Source organism: Pteropus medius, unplaced genomic scaffold (assembly GCF_902729225.1).
Source record: "Pteropus medius unplaced genomic scaffold, Ma_sr-lr_union100, whole genome shotgun sequence".
NCBI lineage: Eukaryota > Metazoa > Chordata > Mammalia > Chiroptera > Pteropodidae > Pteropus > Pteropus medius.
In genome coordinates this window covers 20,962,632-20,982,869 of record NW_024347791.1, presented here as the reverse complement: position 1 = coordinate 20,982,869, position 20,238 = coordinate 20,962,632, and the positions used below count along the sequence as shown (strand labels likewise).

The 20,238-nt window shown below is 32.3% G+C and overlaps 1 protein-coding gene and 1 non-coding gene across 3 annotated transcripts in view; one reads left to right on the top strand and one right to left on the bottom strand.

Moving 5' to 3' along the window:
• The window catches only part of SEMA3D (semaphorin 3D), a 171,679-nt gene that overhangs the window by 61,165 nt on the left and 90,276 nt on the right, over window positions 1–20,238 (bottom strand). For both annotated transcript variants that reach the window (XM_039878233.1, XM_039878231.1), the window contains 3 exons: window positions 15,142–15,204; window positions 7,224–7,343; window positions 2,497–2,590 (listed from right to left, as the gene is read on the bottom strand). In XM_039878233.1, the coding sequence (XP_039734167.1) occupies window positions 2,497–2,590; window positions 7,224–7,343; window positions 15,142–15,204 (277 nt within the window). The remainder of the gene's footprint in view (window positions 1–2,496; window positions 2,591–7,223; window positions 7,344–15,141; window positions 15,205–20,238) is intronic.
• Window positions 19,799–19,906, top strand: LOC120615316 (U6 spliceosomal RNA). The gene has a single exon (XR_005656230.1). It is a non-coding gene; the product is annotated as a U6 spliceosomal RNA (small nuclear RNA).

The window sequence follows — 20,238 nt, the reverse complement described above, 5'->3', positions numbered from 1 at the left end:
ATGTTATAATTCATAAATTTCACCTTCGGATTTTGAAAAATCTGTTTCGTTGAAGAAAAGATAAGTCAATGAAATTTAGTAAGCTAATGCTAGTTACTTGAATATGAAAAGGGCCAAAGTCCTCTGAATTAATAATTGCACATGCATTGGCTTCTCTTGTGAATAAGCTCTTCTTTCCCTTCTCACAAATAGCTAAAGATATGTCATAATTAGGAGTTCCTCTTTGTAACAACACAAAAAAATATTAAAAACTAAATGTCACAATGAGGAATGGATTGTATAATTAGTATTTACTTAACTGACACAACCTCAATGGCCACAACTTTTCTTTGCCTAATCTCTGCTGAAAGGGAGCTTTCAGCACTGAAGTCATTCTTTGTAATTATAACATGTTGCATTCCTTGTAGCTAGTCATGTCTCTAATAGTTCTGATAAACAGGAATTCCTGAAAAGGGAAAGATGTTGCCATTACAGCATACCAAACTCCTTTGTTCCTTTATGTATGTAAAGTGCATATCCATGTTTTACCAGAGAGAGAGAAGGAGGAGGCGCAGGGGAAAAAGAAAGGGGGTGAGAGAGGGAGAAAGAGGTTGAGAAGGGAAAGGTAGGTGAGAAGACAGATAGAGGACGAAGGGAAGGAGACAGGAAGGAGTGAGAGAAGGTGAAGGAGAAGAGAGGAAGAAAGGAAAAAATGGAGAGAAGAAAAGGAAAGCAGGGGTAGAGAAAAGGATTGAGGGAAAAAAAGAGGGGATGGAGGCCGATGTTTCCTAAAGTTTTTCAGTGCATTATTGGGGTGAGGAAGGCAGCAAAAAAGAACACTGTCTCTACAGTATTCTATGTTGCCCTTCAGAGAGCTAAACCTCTATTTCAAAAAATCTTCATAGTCCACTAGTTTGGTTACACGTAATAAACCAAAATAAAAAAGGACTAGTCTCTACAGAGCTTTTAGATTTTTTTTAAATGCCTAAATAGAAGAACAACTAAAGACACTGCTTTATCACGGAAATCCAATTTTCCTCAGAAATATAACTTTAAATTCTGCCTTTGTATAAGTGATTCAGATACTTTATAAACCCTCTGATTATATCCATCTAAATAAGTCTTTTACTGAACTACTTGAGACAATCGATCTATACAATGAGAATAGTCAATCTCCAAAAGAGAAAGCACAGAAGAGAGAAATCCAAGTATGCAAAGTAAATGTAGATATCGTACTGCTTTCATCTCTTAAAGTATTCCCCCAAAATATATGGTAAATAGTACTATTTCATTATGGGGCAAATTTTAAAAGTAGAAGAACAAAAATAACATCAACAAAGACATTATGAAAAAAGTTTAGTAAGAGTAAAAACAAACAATTAGTATGAAACATAAAATCGCAGATATTTGAACATTTTGTAGGAAAAAAATTGTACGTTTCAACTCCGAAACTAAATCTGTATATCCAAACTTTAAAGCTTCTTCTTTGTATTTACCTAGAATTTCTTAAGAGGACTCACCAATTCCTATAATCTATTTGTTTTTTTATTAAGGGTGTGTCAATTCTACTTGACAAATCAGAATCACAAATCATCTACCTCATTTTTTGAGGATAATGACCGAACATTAGTCACAACTTTCAAAACAAACGAAAACACACACTTTCACTTCAAGGAAGATCATTACTTCTCACTAAGTGAAAATTAAAATGTCATGGTGCTTCACTCTTACATTCTATTCAAACCTTTGAGAGACAAGTTAAATAAAAAGAGACTGATGTCATGAACCAAACCAACACAAAAGGAGTCCTTATAATGGTTGTGCTGACATTCCTCAGAACAGACTTCAAAGCACACAGTACTGTTTTCTTTAAACCAGAGAGTCATCTCATAAGAACATTTAAAATATATACAAAGCAAGAGAAGACTGAATATGCTAGCAAAAATTTTACATTTCTACTAATATAATCAGGTTATAATGAATTGAGGAAAAAGTGTTATAATATTCTATTATCTGTACTCTGTAGTCTGATTCATTTGTTTTATTAATTAATTCACTTATGTCTTATTAATCCTCCCACTTAAATCTTCAACATATTTTGTAACATATTATGTTTAAGAAATTGCTAAATTTAACTTCCATAGCAAGCCAAATAGGGATATAACCAGTATAAGAAAATCTGAAACATCTAAATGTAAAATTATAGAGCAAGTAAGTGTGTGTCACTTGCATTGAAAAGAATGAGACCAGAAGTTCATTCGAGGGCATCACTTCATGGATAAAAAAATAAAATTTAAAAAAAAGTAAAAGAAGCAACTGCGGACATTAAGGATGGCGGAGCCTCACTTTATTGATAAGGATGCTAAATATAGAGAGATTTAGCACTAAAATACTATAACCCAACAGCCAGTGGAAGATTCCTAAATCATCTTTAACTCAATAAGAAAATGTAGTTTAACCTACACATACTTTTTTTGAAAAACACCTAAAGCAAGAACTGCCTATCATTGATCTTACCTGTCATTACTGAAGCAAAAGGCTGCTGAGGATCGAAAGGACATTTCAGTCTGCCAGACTCCAAATTGTGTGTGTCTAGTTTGAACACAACTTCCTGTTATAGGAGATATTAACACAAGTGAGACTTTTTAAAATATCAGAATCAACAGGAACGGAGGAGATAAGAACTAAATGTGAACTCATTAATTCCACTAAAACTGATTGTTGAGCATGCAGCATGTACATCGTGCTGCACTCCTTAACTCTTTAGCAAACATTATTTCTGGCAAGATTCTAGTCTTATGTTTTGGTCTCCAATTGCTCGAAGTGGTAATGATAATACTGAATGAATTTTTAAATCAGAAGTAGTAATATACTCATAATTTCAATTAGTCTGGATCACTATCATTATCAATATTACCATAAAACATACATATCTCTTAAGCCTAGTAACTGACTGATTAAACCTAATAAGCCAATTTCCTCATCTAAGAAATAAATTTACTATAACTGCACTTTCATAGCTATTATGATCTATTTACCTAAGCATCGGCAACTATTTCAAATTACTTAATCTCTATAACATTTTAAAATTTAGTGATATAAAAGTGTTCTAAGGTAGGCAGTTAATTTTCAGAGTTATTGATACATATGGGCAAAAAAAAAAAATCCTGATGCATTTTCACTATTATGCAAACACTGAACACATTATAAACCACATAGTTATATTAGCTGAAACATCTATTTTTACAATAGTGGCCACAGACAGAATGACATTGACAGACTTTTAATATTTAGGAAAAAATAACATCTTAAGTTGAAATTTCCAAGAAAAATATGAATGTATAATGAATATGGCCCATGAGCTGTAGTATTTCATAACGAAACACTACTATCCAGCAAAAAAGCTGATGACTTACCCTGTCTTTGTACTAGTTAGAGAAATTCAGCATTTCAGACATTCTAGATGGCACATCTACAAAGTTCTATTGGAGCACACATTCATATAATAAGAAAGGACCATCCAGTGCTACTTATCTAGAAAGCAAGCAATGAAGCAAAAGGGATCAAGGAAATTGAATTATTTGTTATATTATGTTGCCATGTCAGATCTTTTTCTTATGAACAGCACCCACCAGTAACTACTATCTGTCTTTAAAAAATAGTAATAGCAATTTAAATAGCATGATTAACAATTGCTATTTCATAGTTTCAAGTAAATGCACTTTAATACCAAGAGTAATGGTACCTGACACTTAATAGGTACTAACCATAGGTTGAGAACTTTATGTACATTGTTTCACTGAATCCTCACCGTAAGCCTAAGGATTAGCCGCTTTAAGTATTCCAGCTTTACAAGAGGACTATTGAGGATGGAGGGGTTAAGTACTTTGTTCAGCATCACAAAGGAAGTAAGAGGCAAAGCAGTAGCTTGAACTCAGACCTATCTCTGAAGATCAGGCTTTTAACTAATCTAGTCTCAGAATTTCAAACTCACGAACTTAAAAATGTATTGAAATCAATTTATAGTCAACTCATCACAGCTGTGTAACATGATCAAGCCCAAGTATGTTTAATTAGAACAGGTCAGCTAAAGACAAATTATGATTGTGGAGCCTAGGCATTAAAAAAGTCCAGTGAAAACACATTTAGGGTATGCTTCCCAACTGTGTGTGTGAGCGGGTGGGGGAGGGAGTCTAGAGATATGTCAGGAAAAAACATCTATAGATAGTCACTTGAAAGCATGTTTAAATATCATTAAGGGAACATTATTCTCCACAGATCAAATAGAACTGCTGACTCTGCCTGTAATGAAATAGTGTAAAAGGGGGAAGTAAGATGAATCAGGGTGCACCAGAAGATTATAGTAAAAAGCTAAAGAAGAAAACCAAGAAAATATCTGAGAAAATGTCACAATTGATGCAAATTACTAGATAAACCTTTATAATTGTACAGAACTGTTTTCGAAATGCAACATTTCATTAAATTCTCAAGATAAGCCCATAACATTGGTATATGTGGAGGCTGAGGACAAGGTTTCCCTTATAATCTCCTGGAGAAAAAGAGATAGCAGGAAAGCAAGTTTCCTTGAGCCAGAGTCGACGACACCAACGAGAAAACATAGTAAAATATAACGCTGATTAAATATCCTGACCCAAATAAACGGACTGAATTATTTGACACTAATTTTTGAGACTTCAATCTTATAAGATTTTTCCCATTAACTTCCTTAAGCCTAATTAATTATGCAAAAAACATCTAATGTTCACATAGAAAAATCTTATTGAAATAAAGTGGTAAGAAGAATGATAGAAAATTTTAATCATCACAACTAAGCAAAATTATTATTAATATCATCCCTATTTAACATTGTGATTTGCATCAGCAGAGGAGAGTTCCCAGAGGAAAGAACACACTTTCAATCTAATTATTTAACAACTATCAGGTGCTCCAAGTTTTATAGAATATATATATTGCAGACGTTACTTTTTATACTTTTGACTCTACCTCTCTGTGTTCCTGTTGCCTACTATGGCTGAGTATTAAGTGACTGGAATGAAGCAAGCGCTATGCCAAAGCCTATACCATCATTTTCTCATTTAGTCCTCAAAATAGCTCTGTGAGGTAGCTAGTATTATTATGATCATTATTTTGCTGAATAAATAGAAGCATGGAAAGCTTATGCACTAAGACCATGGAGCTGGTAAATGACTGGAGCCATAATTTAAACTCTGGCTCCCCACGCTCAAGTGGTTAGTTGTTGACAACGGCCCTGACTTCTGTTCTGAGAGCCAGATCCAACTGCCCATTTGGCATGACCTCCTGAACATTTCTCAAATGCAGAACATACAAAACTAACTCACCATTCTCCCCACTAACTTACTATTCTCACCTCAATAAATAACACCACTCTCCAACTCACTGCCAAAGACAGAAATCTGGGACTAATTTTAGCTTTTTTATCCTTCTTCCTATCGCCCCGGCTACACTGAACAGAAGTCTCCAGAAAAGGGACTTCCCGCACTTCTCTTCTCCATTCCTTTTAAATATTGCTGTTTCTTCTTCCCAGTCACCTCTGGAGCATCCTTATCTATTTGAAAATGAAGGACCTTCTAAATTCCCTCTGGAAGGAGAATGAATTCCTAAAACTAATAATTCATTTAAAAAGTTAACAATTTTCAAGTAGGGCTGACTACAATAACCTGTACTCTTGACCAGCAGCAAACTCACAAGGCTCAATACCTCTGTCCACTCATAAGTCTCTTATTTACAGAACTTGTAAATCTGACTGCCCCAGGCTTCTTGACAGTCCCAACCTAAGTAATTAGCTCCGCCTAAATTCCTTTTCAGCACTTGTGACTTTTAGGAGCTAAAGAACAGTATTTGCATCCCTCAGCAGGTTGTTAGTTTGGCCTTTAGCCTCCGGCCTCAAAACACATCCAAGCTGTAAGGCTATCTCACATAATTATACCTTATGTTGTGAGCTACTATTATATATTACCCTTCATCAAAGCTAGGCAAGAGAATATTACACAAGCAACAAAGAATGAAAAATTCAAGTTGCCAAATCTCCTACTGGTTCAGAGATTTAACTATCAGGGTTGCTTTATTTTCAAACAGTTGAGTCTGGGCTGGTTAGACAAGTTGGTTAGAAAGGAAAATTTATCCAGCCACAGTTGTGGGTTTGATTTCTGTAAGAATCAGTTAAATCAGTACAAAGAAACTTGTTCTATAAACCCAAACTTTAAACACACAGCCAATTATCCTGCAAATATATGTGGTTATTCACAAGAAATATATACATAAACATTAGAATGATAGTGCAACCCATCAACTCCTACAAAGATATACTTTAGAGTCCATGTTCTAAAGCTCAGTCATGCATGCTTGCTCTAGAGACAAATTGCCTTGGTTCAATTTCTTGTTAGACCATTTACTAGTTGGGTGATCTTAGGCATGTTATTTAATTCCACTGAGACTCAATTTTTACTAACTTGTAAATTGGGGGTTATAGAGCTACTAACTTCATTAAGAGTGTTGTGAAATTCCAAGGAAACAATCCACGTAAAGTGCCTGGCACAGTCCATGACACAAAGAAAGCACTCTATTAGTTATTAGTTAAATTACTGAAATCTGCATGTTTCTCATTTTTTGAAATAATCATTGATAAATGGAATGAATTACTCCTAAATAATACGCCTTTTATTTTCACTATGTCAATTTTGTCCAGCAGAAATAATGAGTTCAGCGTGCTAATCTATCTATACAATTTTATGAAAATCATTAAAATTTTGTAATTAGTGTCCACTATTGTAAACATAAGTAACAGGCTAAATTTGTTACCTGGGAAAAAAAATGACATTACTCATAAGATACCATTCCTTTGCAAGATCTTATGGGAAATGAATTTTTATCAACAGTAACATACTGAACAGATCTAGTTATAAAAAAAAAAACTCGAGAAAATAAAGACATACATAGATCCCACAGAAAATAAGCCCTTTCAACGTTTTGCACTATTAATTTTGATCATCTAATTAAAAAAAAACTTCTAATAGAAAAAAATTTTTTAGATAAAGTGTGTAATCAAAATGGCATTACATAAAGCAGTTGTGACTATGAGTTCTTATACAGTTCATATACTACATGATCTCATCTTTATATTCAAATCCGCCTGTTTAATGTCATAGGCATTACATAACAAGGTATTGAAATAAATCGTTTTCATGCAATTTCATTATTTTTACCTCCTTGTAGACTCCAAGATCAATATAGCCACATATTGGATGAAAAGCTCCAGTTCCACATACATAAATGTGAGTTTTGTTATAGGGTTGGAGTACTCGAATGAAATTTGCACATTCTGTCTATTGGGTATAAAACAAAAAATAAAAGCATTAGCACACAATTCAAGTTTTTGAAAGATTATCATTCATGTCAACTGTTTTCCAAGTAGATAAATCATCAAAAATAAGAGAAAAAAATAAAAAAAATATTTATGAGAAATGTTTTAACATTTGACTTAGCAAAGAAGGCAAAACAAATTAGAAACTGTGGCTTAAATGAATAACTTTGAGGCTTTTTGAAGTTTTAAAGCTTTCGTACTAATCGGAGTGCCAGAATGCACATCTCTGTAGTGGTACTCAATGGGGTCTAGAGAATGAATATACATAGAATATTAATGAGGTATCCGTACTTTCAAGAATTACATAGAGAACAGAATTCATTATGTTTTGATGTCCCCGTATCATCTATCTCATATAGATTCTGTTTGCAACATCACCTGTCGCTGCTACACTGAACAAATTCCTGTATTTCTGTGTGTTCCATTCTTATTGACTAAAATGGACTATGACTTTATTTCTACTTATTTTTAATTTTACAAAGCCTTTAATACTTAGTTGAATTCCTGCTTATTCCAAGAATCTCTTCTGTTTTTCCCATGAATATTTTTTATACCATGTCCAATTTTTGAAGAAATGCTTAGATTTCTGCTTGTTTTGCATATCCGTAGGCCTAAAAATATTTTTTATATCCTCATTATCTTCATGACTTAATTCTTTTCTATCCTTCAATTACTTGTAAATAGTGATTCCCAAATTTTCAGAGTAGTCGTTCTTGTTATTATATATTATTTTCAATTTACCTCCTCGTAAGTGACTCTTTATCTTCACGAAATTATTGGAAACAATCTCTGAAAAATGGCTTCATAATTTCTGAACCCAAAGACCCTGGAGAAAATACTGGGCTGTAGCATCTTTTATTTTAGATTGACTCTACCCAAGAGATGGGTAAGTGCTTACTAAGGAAGTTGAGAACCTATGAGACTACTGAGATTCATTTAAAAAGTCCAGTTTCTCTCCGTCTCAATGGCCCCAAGTTCCTCACCTTATGGTCACTATTGTTAGTAGAGTTGTTAGGAGAAATTTAAAATAATAAAATAAAATAAAATCTGCATATTTTATCACAGAAGAATGTTACAATGAACTCATTGAGTCCTCCGCTCTCTGCTTCCTTATAAACGACGCAGCTGCTTAAGACTATACGAAAGGAAAACGTCAGTCCTGCAGCCACACAGGTAAAGGATGTTTCTTCATCAGGTAGGAAGATTCAGCCTCTTCAATAAGAGCATGGCCACTGCATGTGGTTACTTAGGTTGTGTGCTGCAAATAAAGTCTTACCTAAGGATGTGCAAATCGCACTACAAATGGCTTTAATGTCCTGAATATTTACATATGTTTACATATATTTATTATACGTAGGCTCCTAAAAAAGGAACATTTTATATTCATTAGGACAATTTTCTGACAGATAGCCTTATTCAACTGAACCATATTATGCCAGTTTTTTGCCTTTATGCTTATTTTCTACTAGGACAAAGGCACCCAGGGAACTAACTTCACGTTCTTTAACATATTAGGCAATCTCAAAAGAAAATCTAATTCTGAGAGTAAACATGCCATACTAATGGTTTTGAGCGAGCAATAGAGACGCAGTAATATGAGAAACGTCGGGGCAAAGTGTAAAACTGTATGTGATAAATTGTAATGATGGCTTCATTGCTACACTGTAAAGTTTAATATTCTCCTTTATTTTACTCACTCCTGCTCACTGAAGGGACTTTTATTTCTTGTTCTTTTCCCCATGAAGAGATTTATACAAGCATGAGATCTACACAAAGGTTAATGCCTGAGGGAGAAAGACTTTACGTGTTTGGAATGAGGTGGGATTGACTCGCTTCCAGTTATTTCATCATTTTTTTCAAAAGCTCAGTCTTACCAAATAGTCATATAATTTAAGGGTAATTGTTATAGACTGAATAGTTTTGTCCCCCTAAAATGCATAGATTGAAACTTATACTCCTCAGTGTACTGGTACTAGGAGTGGGATCATCGTGATGGGACTAAGAAGAGTCTGCAGAGCTTTGCTCTCTCACTCTTTTCATGTGAAGAAGGTACAACAGGAAGATGGCCACCTGCAAGCTAAGAAGAGAATTTTCACCAGGAACCAAATCAGCTGGCATCTTGTACTTCCCGGACTCCAGAACTGTGAGAAATATGTGTTTTCTGTGTAAGCCATCTAGTTTACATTATTTTGTTATAGCAGCACAAGCCGAATAAGACATTAATTTTACAAGATTCTGAACTAAATATTTGTATAAAGAAACAAAACAATTCCCTTTCTAGATTATAAATTGTGGAGTCAAAAAGATTAAGGACTCAGAGACACAACATTGCTTAAAAAGGCAAATAAGACCCAGGGTGAAGTTTTATACACATAGCGGATAGAATTTTAGTGATTATAAAGAAAAAGCTCTGAATCACACCTAAGCCATTTCATATCCTTTAACTTTTCTAGGAGTACATATTAAAATGTAGCCAGCCCATATGCTAGTTTCTGACTTGGTAAAATGTTACCAAGGATTTATTTATAAAATCCCTCTCTTCTCTCAGATTGGGCTGACATGGAATGCAACAATGTATGGATAAATCCTGAATTATCTGACACAGTTTACAAAAAAGTCAGTTCTGCTCAAATTTTTCTGTAGTGAATTTGATAAAGGATATAATTCTCTAAGCAGCCTGGAGGCAATGAAAATATATTGGTTGCCTGGAGGAAAGAAACAGGGATCCTAAAAGACAAGGTTTCTTACTTTAAATTTGTCTGGGGTGGGCATTTCAGCTAACTAATGATGTGAGGGAAAAACTTTACAATGATTTCCCTTTTAATTTTTAAATTTTTTTTTTTTTTTTGTCTCAAGGATTCTGTGTTGTTTTCTTTTCATGCGCAAAGTTTCCAAGTTTTGCTTAAATAGCAGGAGCAATAATTAACTTGATTTAATTCACTTAGCTACTTGCATGGCTGTTAATGGTGGTGTAATTCCGTGAGGCATGAAGAAAGATAACTTTGAGAAGCAGCTTTTATAACTTTCCCTGAAAAGTGGCTAATTTGTCAACTATTGCCCACAATGACAAGGGTTGTTCTATATGACCAAACAATTCAATTCAGTGAAATATACTCAACTTTGAAAAAGCATTGAATTTCTCCTTCCCTCCCTTATTCCTCTTACCTACTCTCTTTCCCACCTTCTCCCATCCACACTGAAAGAGAGAGGGTGGGGGGAAGGGAGGGAAGGGAGAGAGAAAGAGAGGGAGGCAGAGAAAGAGAGAAGGAGGGAGAGAAGAGAGAATAAAAACAAGTATCAATTTTTAAAAATTCTCTCAGGTATATTATTTGTTTCAATATTTTACCTTTCACATACATCCTTATATGTATGTATAACTAACTAAATAAAACAAATATAAAACTGATTAGTTGTTGGAGAAAAGACAAATATCTATTAGTCAATGAATTAACACTTGGAATTTTATTTTCTCTCTAGCTATCTGGAAAAATATTAGCAAAACAGAAGTACTTGTAATTCTCTGAACTTACATATAGTCCAATTAAATCCAATACAGCATATGTATTTCTGATACATTTCTGACTTATAAATGCTAATTTTAATTTAATTCAGTTTATATATATGGAAAAACACTCATTTATTAGGAATGTACTCTTTTTATTTTTAGTATATATTTCAGAATATTGTGATCATAAAATATTTTTGATCATACATCACATGCTCATCATTGTGCGACATGTTAGGTTTGCCTAGCAGACCTCAGATTTCAGTTTTGCAGAGATATCTATTTAGGTCTTATAGTGCTGAAAATATTTTAACACTTCAAAATAAATACATGAAAATCCAAATATCACATTTCTCTCATAAAAATGGAAGATCTAACTGTGGAAAGTTCAACAGAGCTAAACCAAGTTGTAGTAGAGGGCAAAGGAAAACATTTTAAAGAAAAAAATTGAGAGAGTTGCTTATTTAAATATTTTAAAGTATATATCAAATAAGATAACTGGGAAAGAATGTTTTTTTCCATGAGTAGATCACAAAGTAATAACATACTTTATATTATCTCTCTATATATAATTATATACAATCTATAAATCTTGAAAATCTGTAAACAATCAGTAAGGAAAAGGAACATATTAAATTTAAAAATGAACAAATTGTAAGGATATACTATTCCAAAAAATAAATCCTAACTTTACAACTACATAAAATATTTAGTTCGAAGAGTAATGAAAATCTTTCCAAGCAGAAACAACAAAAATAATTTTATTTTTGTTGGCAAACATTTAATATATTTATTTTACTTATTTATGTTTTAGTATTATATATTAACTATATGTTGTATCTGATGTTAGCAAGGGTATAGGGAAATATACCCTCTCATGAGCATCACTGCGGGTTAAAGCAAAAGAGGCATAAAGTTTCTGGAGCATCATTTTGCAATGTATATATATAAAAAATTATATCCTTTGACTAGTAATTCTACTCGATAGTCAAAGATGTTCACGATATTTATATACAAGGTTTTTCATGTGCAGCATCATTTACAATAGTAAAAACTGGATTTATACCAAACTTCTAACAATAGGGGATTGATGAAATAATATATAGAGGAATGCAGCGTAGCTATTAAAAGTAGTGTTATAGAAAGGAATTTAATGACATGGGAAAATGCTCATGGAAGTCTGTGAAGTGGATAAAAAAGTGTTTTAAAGGACTATGTATACAATGATTTCATTCTGAAAAACAGTAAATAGATAAGATAGAAGAATAAACATCAAAATGTCACCAGCTATCTCTGGGTAATGTTTATGGAGGAGAAAATATTTACAGATGATTTCTATATAGTTTGCAAATTTTCTACAATGAACACTTTGTTTTATTTTTAGACATTCTAAAAAAAAAAGAAAAAAGTGTAATCACTGAACTTTAAAGAAGCAAGATCCTTTAATTCTATGAAATGCCTCTAGAGACAAGTTGTGCACCTCCGTGGTTAAGCTGACAAACAGCCTTCACACCCTGTGCGTTCTTTTGCTTTGAGTGACCTGTTTACCCTGCTCTTTATAGTCAGAACTAAAGACACTTCTTTAGTGACTTTCTTTGGAAAAATATTCTAAGCAGAAACAAAAGAGTACCCAAATAGCTTCCTGTTGTCTCTTTCTTGCCTTAGATTAAACTGGGCACTGTGTTCAAGAAAGAAGAATAGTTCTCTTTTGTTTCCTCATCTTCCACTCCCTCCCCACCCCAATTAGTTAACTTTCATTATGGTAAATAATTCACTATTTTTCAGTTATATAGTACCTTTGTGTAAAGGGACAGTCTTTCCAAACACTTGTTAATCCTAAACACACTCTTGGGAAGTAGGTAAAGATTACTAGAGAGCAGGGAAAAGAGAGGGTGATGCCAAGGGTAGTAAAAGACGTCAATAAAATCACACACTTGTCTCGGTTTTCTGTTGGCCAGAATTTTGCAGTGCTGAATAATGAGGATCTATATTATGGTGACACTGAAGAGAAAAATGCTTTGAGGAACACAGATTTCAGGCCTTATGTGTAAAGTTCAGACCTTTATGTGTAGATTATAGTGTTGTGTAAGAGTACAGATTGTGGGGACAAAACTTCTGGACTCAATTCCTGGCTTCACTATTTACTAGATATGTGATACTGGACAAGTCATTTAATTTTCCTGGCCTCAGTCTTCTCATCTGGAAAATAAGAAATTATAATAAACTCTATCATATAGTATTATCATAAAGATTAAAGGAGGTTATAAATATAAAACATTAAAAATAGTTCCTGGAACATGGTTAAATGCTATAAAAATATAAGCTATTCTTAGTAACTCTAAAATATAATATTATCTTAAAGGGACAAATTAAAAAGGAGACAAAGACTTGTATTATCTCTACATGATTCAGTGTCAGACATTACAGAATTCAGTAAAAAGAGAAAAGCTCCCCAAATCTCTAATCCTGGTTTAGCAGTAGGTGTTCTGTTAGGGGTTATTACTAGCTCCAAATACAACTAAATTGGAAGAATAGATTCCATTTACTGGGTTCTACATACTCTAGGATGTCACCTCTGGAAAGGATGATCACCCTTTCCTTTAACTTAATAATTGGGGCAACTGAGTTACTAAATAACTAGAATTAGTAAACTTACTGAAATGGGAACACTGTCACAATTAAAATCTTTGGTGACTGACCTTGAGTGTTTCTCCTTCAACTTCTATTTCTAGTAAAATAAATGTAAAATGTTTTTCCTGCTGCATTTGATGTTAACACTCCTCCATATATTTCTGTTAACATAAATGTGCCTGAAAAGATCACATTTAACACTAACTAAATACAAAATCAGGTATAATCAAAGTTTCTTTATTTTCATTATGTTGTTTTGCAGTACTTGATTACATACAAGTCATCATTTGAGTAATGTATGTATCCTTCATTCGATTGAAAGCTCAGTTAAAGTAGATACCATATCAGTTTCATACCCATATTTATGCACATATTTAGGCTCTTAATAAATATTAAGTGAATAAGTGACTGAACAAATGAATGAACAAACCTGTTGTCTCAGATTCTTAGTCTTTTAACATTCCCCTAATTCATTAAGCATCATGTATCATGGTTTTTTTTTTTACTTTTATCACATTAATAAAATGAGAATTACTAAATGCAATTATTCTTTCATAGAACACACACTATTTGTTGTTATTAAATATCAAAGCATTGCTCTGCTTAGTACTCTTGGATTATTGTGGTTAGAGGAAACTTTAGGGGATGTTGCAAAAGAAGCCTTAAGAAGTCTGTTTCTGCCCAAATTTAGAATCTCTTATCTTCTTGAGTTACATTCAGGAAGTGATTTATTTGGCAAAAAAAAAGAAAAAAGAAAAAGGCACAATTCTCCCTATCACCACAGTGCAAGAAGTCAGGGCAGAACACAGAGCATCTGGCCTGAATCAGAGGACTCAGAAGAGAAGAGGTAGTCAGAGCCACAGCACTCTACATTCATCGCTGGAAATAAAACAGGCAACACAATTTTGGGGAGCATGCAGGACAACTTGTACAATGCAAAAGCAATTCAGACAAAACACCCCAAAGATGATTAGGTTAGCCACACCTATTTAAGGATTTTCTCTGGTTCTTAAGACAGCTTAAACTAGAAATTAAAATTCAGACCCCACTATTTATCCTTTATCAGTTATTTCATGTAATTATGCTTAAGTAGATTTTAGAGTAAATTATTTCTAGTTCTTATTCCAGAATGTGTGTCATTCATTTTCAACCGATCCTTTTCAACAGCTTTATAATGTCAGCTTTTGAAAGAATCCTTCTAAGATGTTGTAAGTTTAATTTTGACCCAAATTAAATTATATATCAATTATATGTTTGTCATGCTAAAACAACTACAATTTTGTGTATATTTTTATGCATGCAAATAAAAAAGACACAATCACAGAAATACAATAGTTTCTGGCTTATTTTTGAATATTTTAAATATATTTCTGAGATTTTTTGTGAAAAAAATAATATTCAGAATTAACATTATACAAAGTGTAGTAATTCTAAATTTTTGAGAATAACGGCATTCTTTTTGGCAGAGTAGAAATATTTTGTATCTTACTGTTCACACAGAATAAGTTAACGTAGTCTTTAAAATAATATATTAATGTCATTAATTCAATAAAACCCAATATAAATATTTACCATCATATCAGTACCAGTTTAACAAAGATATTTTTAAGAGTCTCATACTTACATTGGCATCTTTCCCAGCTAATTTACATAATTCCACCCGTTCCTTTGCAGCAGGCCAATAAATCTGTAAAACATTTTAAGGTGTGTTAGAATCTGAATATCTAAAACATCTTCCAATTCTAATTAGGAAAGTGAGTATGTGAAATCAAAGAGTGGATATCAAGCCAAGAGTATGTTAAGTAGGATTTAAGAATTTTGAGATTTAAATATCTTCCAAAGTTATCCTAAAATTTTTTCTAAGAAAAAACTGTACTGAACCATTAATTTTTAATTGTTAATCTTCATATTTTTAAATGCATTTAATAACAGGTAAACTAAGTTGACAAAGCCGTAAGTTTTTATATTGATGTCAATAGAATTTCAGATTAGCATTTGCTTAAGCAAGAGATTCTATTTTTACCCTGTTTTTTTCTGTGTTTACTTAGAGTGGTAATGCATTATAAACATATGCAATGAAGTGTAGCAAATAGCTCTCTGTCACAAGTATAAATTATCACTCCAACTGAAAGACAAGTGTGAATTTTTTGACAATATTTAACACATATGGAGCTCAGACGCATCTGTCACTTAATCATTTTGTATGCATTATCTTATTTAAATCTCACAATGACCCTATGAGATAGCTGTACTTACTTTCCCCATTTTCAAGTCAGAAAACTTATTCATATAGCCATTAAATAACATGCCAAGGGCTACAAAGCTAGTTCACAGCAGAGCCAAAATATGACTCAATGTTTTTCTCCTGAGATTCAGGGGAATGGGTGGGAGTGGTCTCAACCACCATACAATAAACATTATTTGGGTAAATAATTAAGAACAAGGGTAGCAGACTCCTTGGTTGGTAGCTTTTAAAGCTTTAACAGTCTTTAATTTGTCACAAAGTTTCCATTAGGGTTTTTTGTTTGTTCGTTTTTAACAAACTAAGAATTCTGTATGGAAGTTTTTGCAAAATAAGGTTCAAACAGTTACATTTCTCCATTAGCTTACAGAAAGAAATGCTCTCTGTTAAGCTATAGGCAAGAAGAAACAAGAAAAGCAAGCTCTGAGTTGCTTATATTGTTCCAAGAGTTCCCGACAAACTTTTATTATGTTTCTCACCAATGTTAACAGAAAATATTTTAATAGGTGAGGAAAAGGAAAATATCCTGAGGGAATACATTGAAAAAGACTTGTTAAACCTGGAATTAACAAATGATTTAGAAGTCACTAATGTTTATATGATATTATCTTCATAGCAAAATTTTAGGGTTTTATGTCTGAATAAAGAACAAAGACTGGCACTCAAACTCTCTTAATAGACAAATACAATGAAATTATTGAGACCTTTAAATGAAGTAAGGTTGTTCGTTTAGAGTACTTTTTAAGAATTTACAATCCAAAGGTGTAAATAAGCAGGGTGGTTGAGCCAGCAGTAGGCTCAAATGATGAGCTAAACTTTATGTGGTTCAAAATTAGGACCTAAAGATACTATTTATTCAAACATGGTTTTAATCACTGCAATTATACTTTCATACAGTTTTAAATAGTAGCCAGCAGCAAAATATGAATGCACTACAATGAAAAGCATACAATTCATTATTGTTAAGTATATTCACTTTGTGCAACCAATCTCCAGAATTCTTTCATTTTGCAAAACTGCAACTCTATACTTGTTGATTCTTGAATATTATATTGATTTTTTAAAAAGACAACTTTGTATCATTGGAATGAAATTAAATAGTACATAGAATGCATGTCCATGATCTGTCAATTGGTTTGATCTTTAGCTCATTTTCCTTGGTCTCTAAATCTAGATTAATATTTCTTTGCGTCCTTTCAATATGCCATATTCTGTTCTTTTCTGTTTTTAGTGTGGTCAAATTTAAGAAATAAATTTAGAACAAATATTCATAGATTTGTTCAAACCTGAATATCTTATTGGTATTAATTGTATAGAAAAAAAAAGAAAAATAAAGAACGCTTTCATATTAAATAAATGAGACTTTAAAAAGATAAATGTCATCACAGTATTCTATTTTTACCTTAAATTAGTGTATTATGTGATTGAGTTAAAGTAAATTGTGAGATAAGTGATTGTTTCTAAAATTTATTGTGAATATATATATATAGGGGCTCAAAAATGAGGGAGTTATTTAAAGACTGACAAAATGTGGAAGCAATTTTTATATCATTTTTAAAATCTAAATAAAAGTTCTAAAGTTAGCACAGAGTCATTGCTGTTCATTAATCATTTGTCCATTAGGCACATATTATGAAAGGCCTTCTGTATGCCCAGCAAGATGTGGCATTGATGCACTAAGATTTGAGTCAGGAAGACAGCTCTGTAAATAAATGCAGAAACTAAATTTTCACAGGAGATACAAAGTAAGAAGAGAGCACTGAAGATGAAGCCACCATGCTCAAGGAACATTGAGGAACAGCAAGCAGTAAATGAAGTCTTTTCCACTCCCAACTTCTGAGCCATTGTTTTAAATTACTTGCTCTTAATAGTTTCGAATCTAATGTAATAGCTTAGTTTAAATAGTTTCAATTCTATTTTTTTAATTAAGGACTTGATGATAAAATAGTTATCGTAGATTTTTTTTTCTCTTCGAAAAAGAATACAAATCTCTAAAAGATGTTTTAATGGTTTTGTCGGACATTTTCAATGATTAATTCTAAGTCATGAAATAGTACATTCAATAGTGTCATCCTAGAAGCAATAAAACTAAAATTACAAGCTTCAGAGAATCAGGATTTGAAAAGTGAGTAAATGTTATATAAAGAGAATGAGTTGGACTACAGAAACCAATTTTGGTAAATCTATTTTCCGTTTATAAAGCAGACTTTTTAAATCTTCAAGCCTATAAAGTCTAGAGCTTGTTAAAAATATAAATTATCCTTGGATCATTATTATTATTGCACAGGAATTCTAAGATAGTATCATGAAGATAATTTTACTTAAGGTAACATTCAAGCCTTAAAAATAAAGATTAGTTGGAATTACATATTGGCTTCTTTTGACACAACGCTGTCAAGAATCTAGAAATCACAAATAGAATTACCTTAACAATAACAACCTAGGAGATATCTGATTGTCTTCCGGACTCTAAACATTTATTTAAAAAAGAAAACTCATTGTAGTTGTGCCAATATCATTTTAATTATGATTTATGGTGAAATTTTCTTTTACTTGCCACCTAGTCCTTAGAATAAAAGGTTTATTTTTTTAAATATTCCTTTTGATTCTTTATTAGTAAAGAATGTAAAGGAACAGAATTTTCCTTGATTTGATCTAAAAGCAAAAGAAAGCAAAACAAAACAAAACAAAAATAATAATAGCAAGCCATACTTTCATATTTACATAGAGTTTGTAGAAATATGCTTAAGTTTTGTTCTTCAATCATTTGAAGTGATTATATGTGACATGTCTCTATATCTATCTATATAAAAGCATTCTACTATTTTTATATTCTTCTAGTCATGTGTGTATGTGTGTGTGAGTGTGTGTGGGTGTGCGCATGTGTGTACATGGTTATAGGGGGGTAAACAGTAGAGAGAGAAATAGAGACAAGACACACAGGTACGTAGAGGAAGATACAGAGATGTTAATTCTGATTGGGTGTAAAATAACATATTTCATACACAGCCTCAAGTTTCAGCATGGTTTACACAAAAGCCCAAGGAGTATCTAAAATCCAGTCAACACACTTTGAGATTGCCTCACTCCCAGACAGAAATCACCTCACACTTAAAAATACAATGTCTGCAATATCTATAAGAAGCTTTCTTGATCATTAGGTAATGTGAACAGTTTTGAGGCAGTGATTATCAATATCCTCATTCTGAATTCATCAGCAGTAAAATTGCATATCCATTTTCTTGCACTTTAGTGTCTTGCACATACAGTATCATGCCATATTAAAAGTGACATTAGGCAGGACAAGACACATACTCCCTTTCTAAAAATTGATGCAGCTGTACCACTCCCTTAGACTCTTACCCACAGATACTTTTCTTTCACTTATCAAAGAAAGACATACCATAATTGGAGATGCCACTTGAATAACTACCATATTATAATTGTCTTGAAATATTTCTACAGAACACTAGTTCTTAATTAATATATGATGTACGAGATACAGGTTTTAAAGCTATCATTTTTGTGAGGATTAGTTGTTGGGACCTTGGAGCTTAGACACCAAGGATCTCAAACATGTAGAACGCTAACTGCTGCTCTCTCCTCCCACATGCAGGATGACATCAGAGATCAAATAGATCTCTGTGGATCCAGATGAGCCCAAGAATCCCTCTCAATATAATTATCTGGGGAGTAACCACTAATTTTACCACTACTAAATACTTAAGGGGTTGCAAATTGATTTTAATGTGAGTGGTAGTCAAGTTGATAACAGAAAACTACTGTGGAAAACAAAAGTAAATAAATTTATAAGATTTCTTCATTTGTAAGTGATAATTTATGTGAATGTTTTAAAACAAGTATGTCTGATAAGTAGGTCCCTATATCCTATATTTTACTGACTTAACCATGTTAGTATGTTTATGTTCATAATATTTCAAAATATTTCACAATAAAAATTTATTATCTCAGAAGGATTGATTTTTGCATGTTATACTTAGAAGAAACAAATATTAACCTCTAAATATATATATGTGCAGTGTTCTCTTCAGTAGCACATATACTAAAATTGGACCCATACAAAAAAAAAATAGCATTGCCCTTGAGACAAGATGACACACAAATTCATGAAGCATTCCATATTTTTTTAAAAGAATAAGAGTAAAAATATGCATATATATTTTTCTTTTAGAGTTATAGAATATATGTTACCAGCATGAAAAGAGGTAATTCTAATGAAAATTATTTTTAGTCGTTTTACATATGTTCATTTACTATAGTTATAGTTTAAACACATTTTTGTAAAAGAGATTTAATATTAATTTTCTAATGAAAATATAGAGGGAGCTTCATGCATTTAAAAATACAACCTTTGATCTAGTTATCTTATATTGATTTTATTTGCTTATCTTTATCCAAAATTCAAAATATATTTTTTGTTAGTTTATTGAAGCATTTTTATATCACTTTGCATACAAA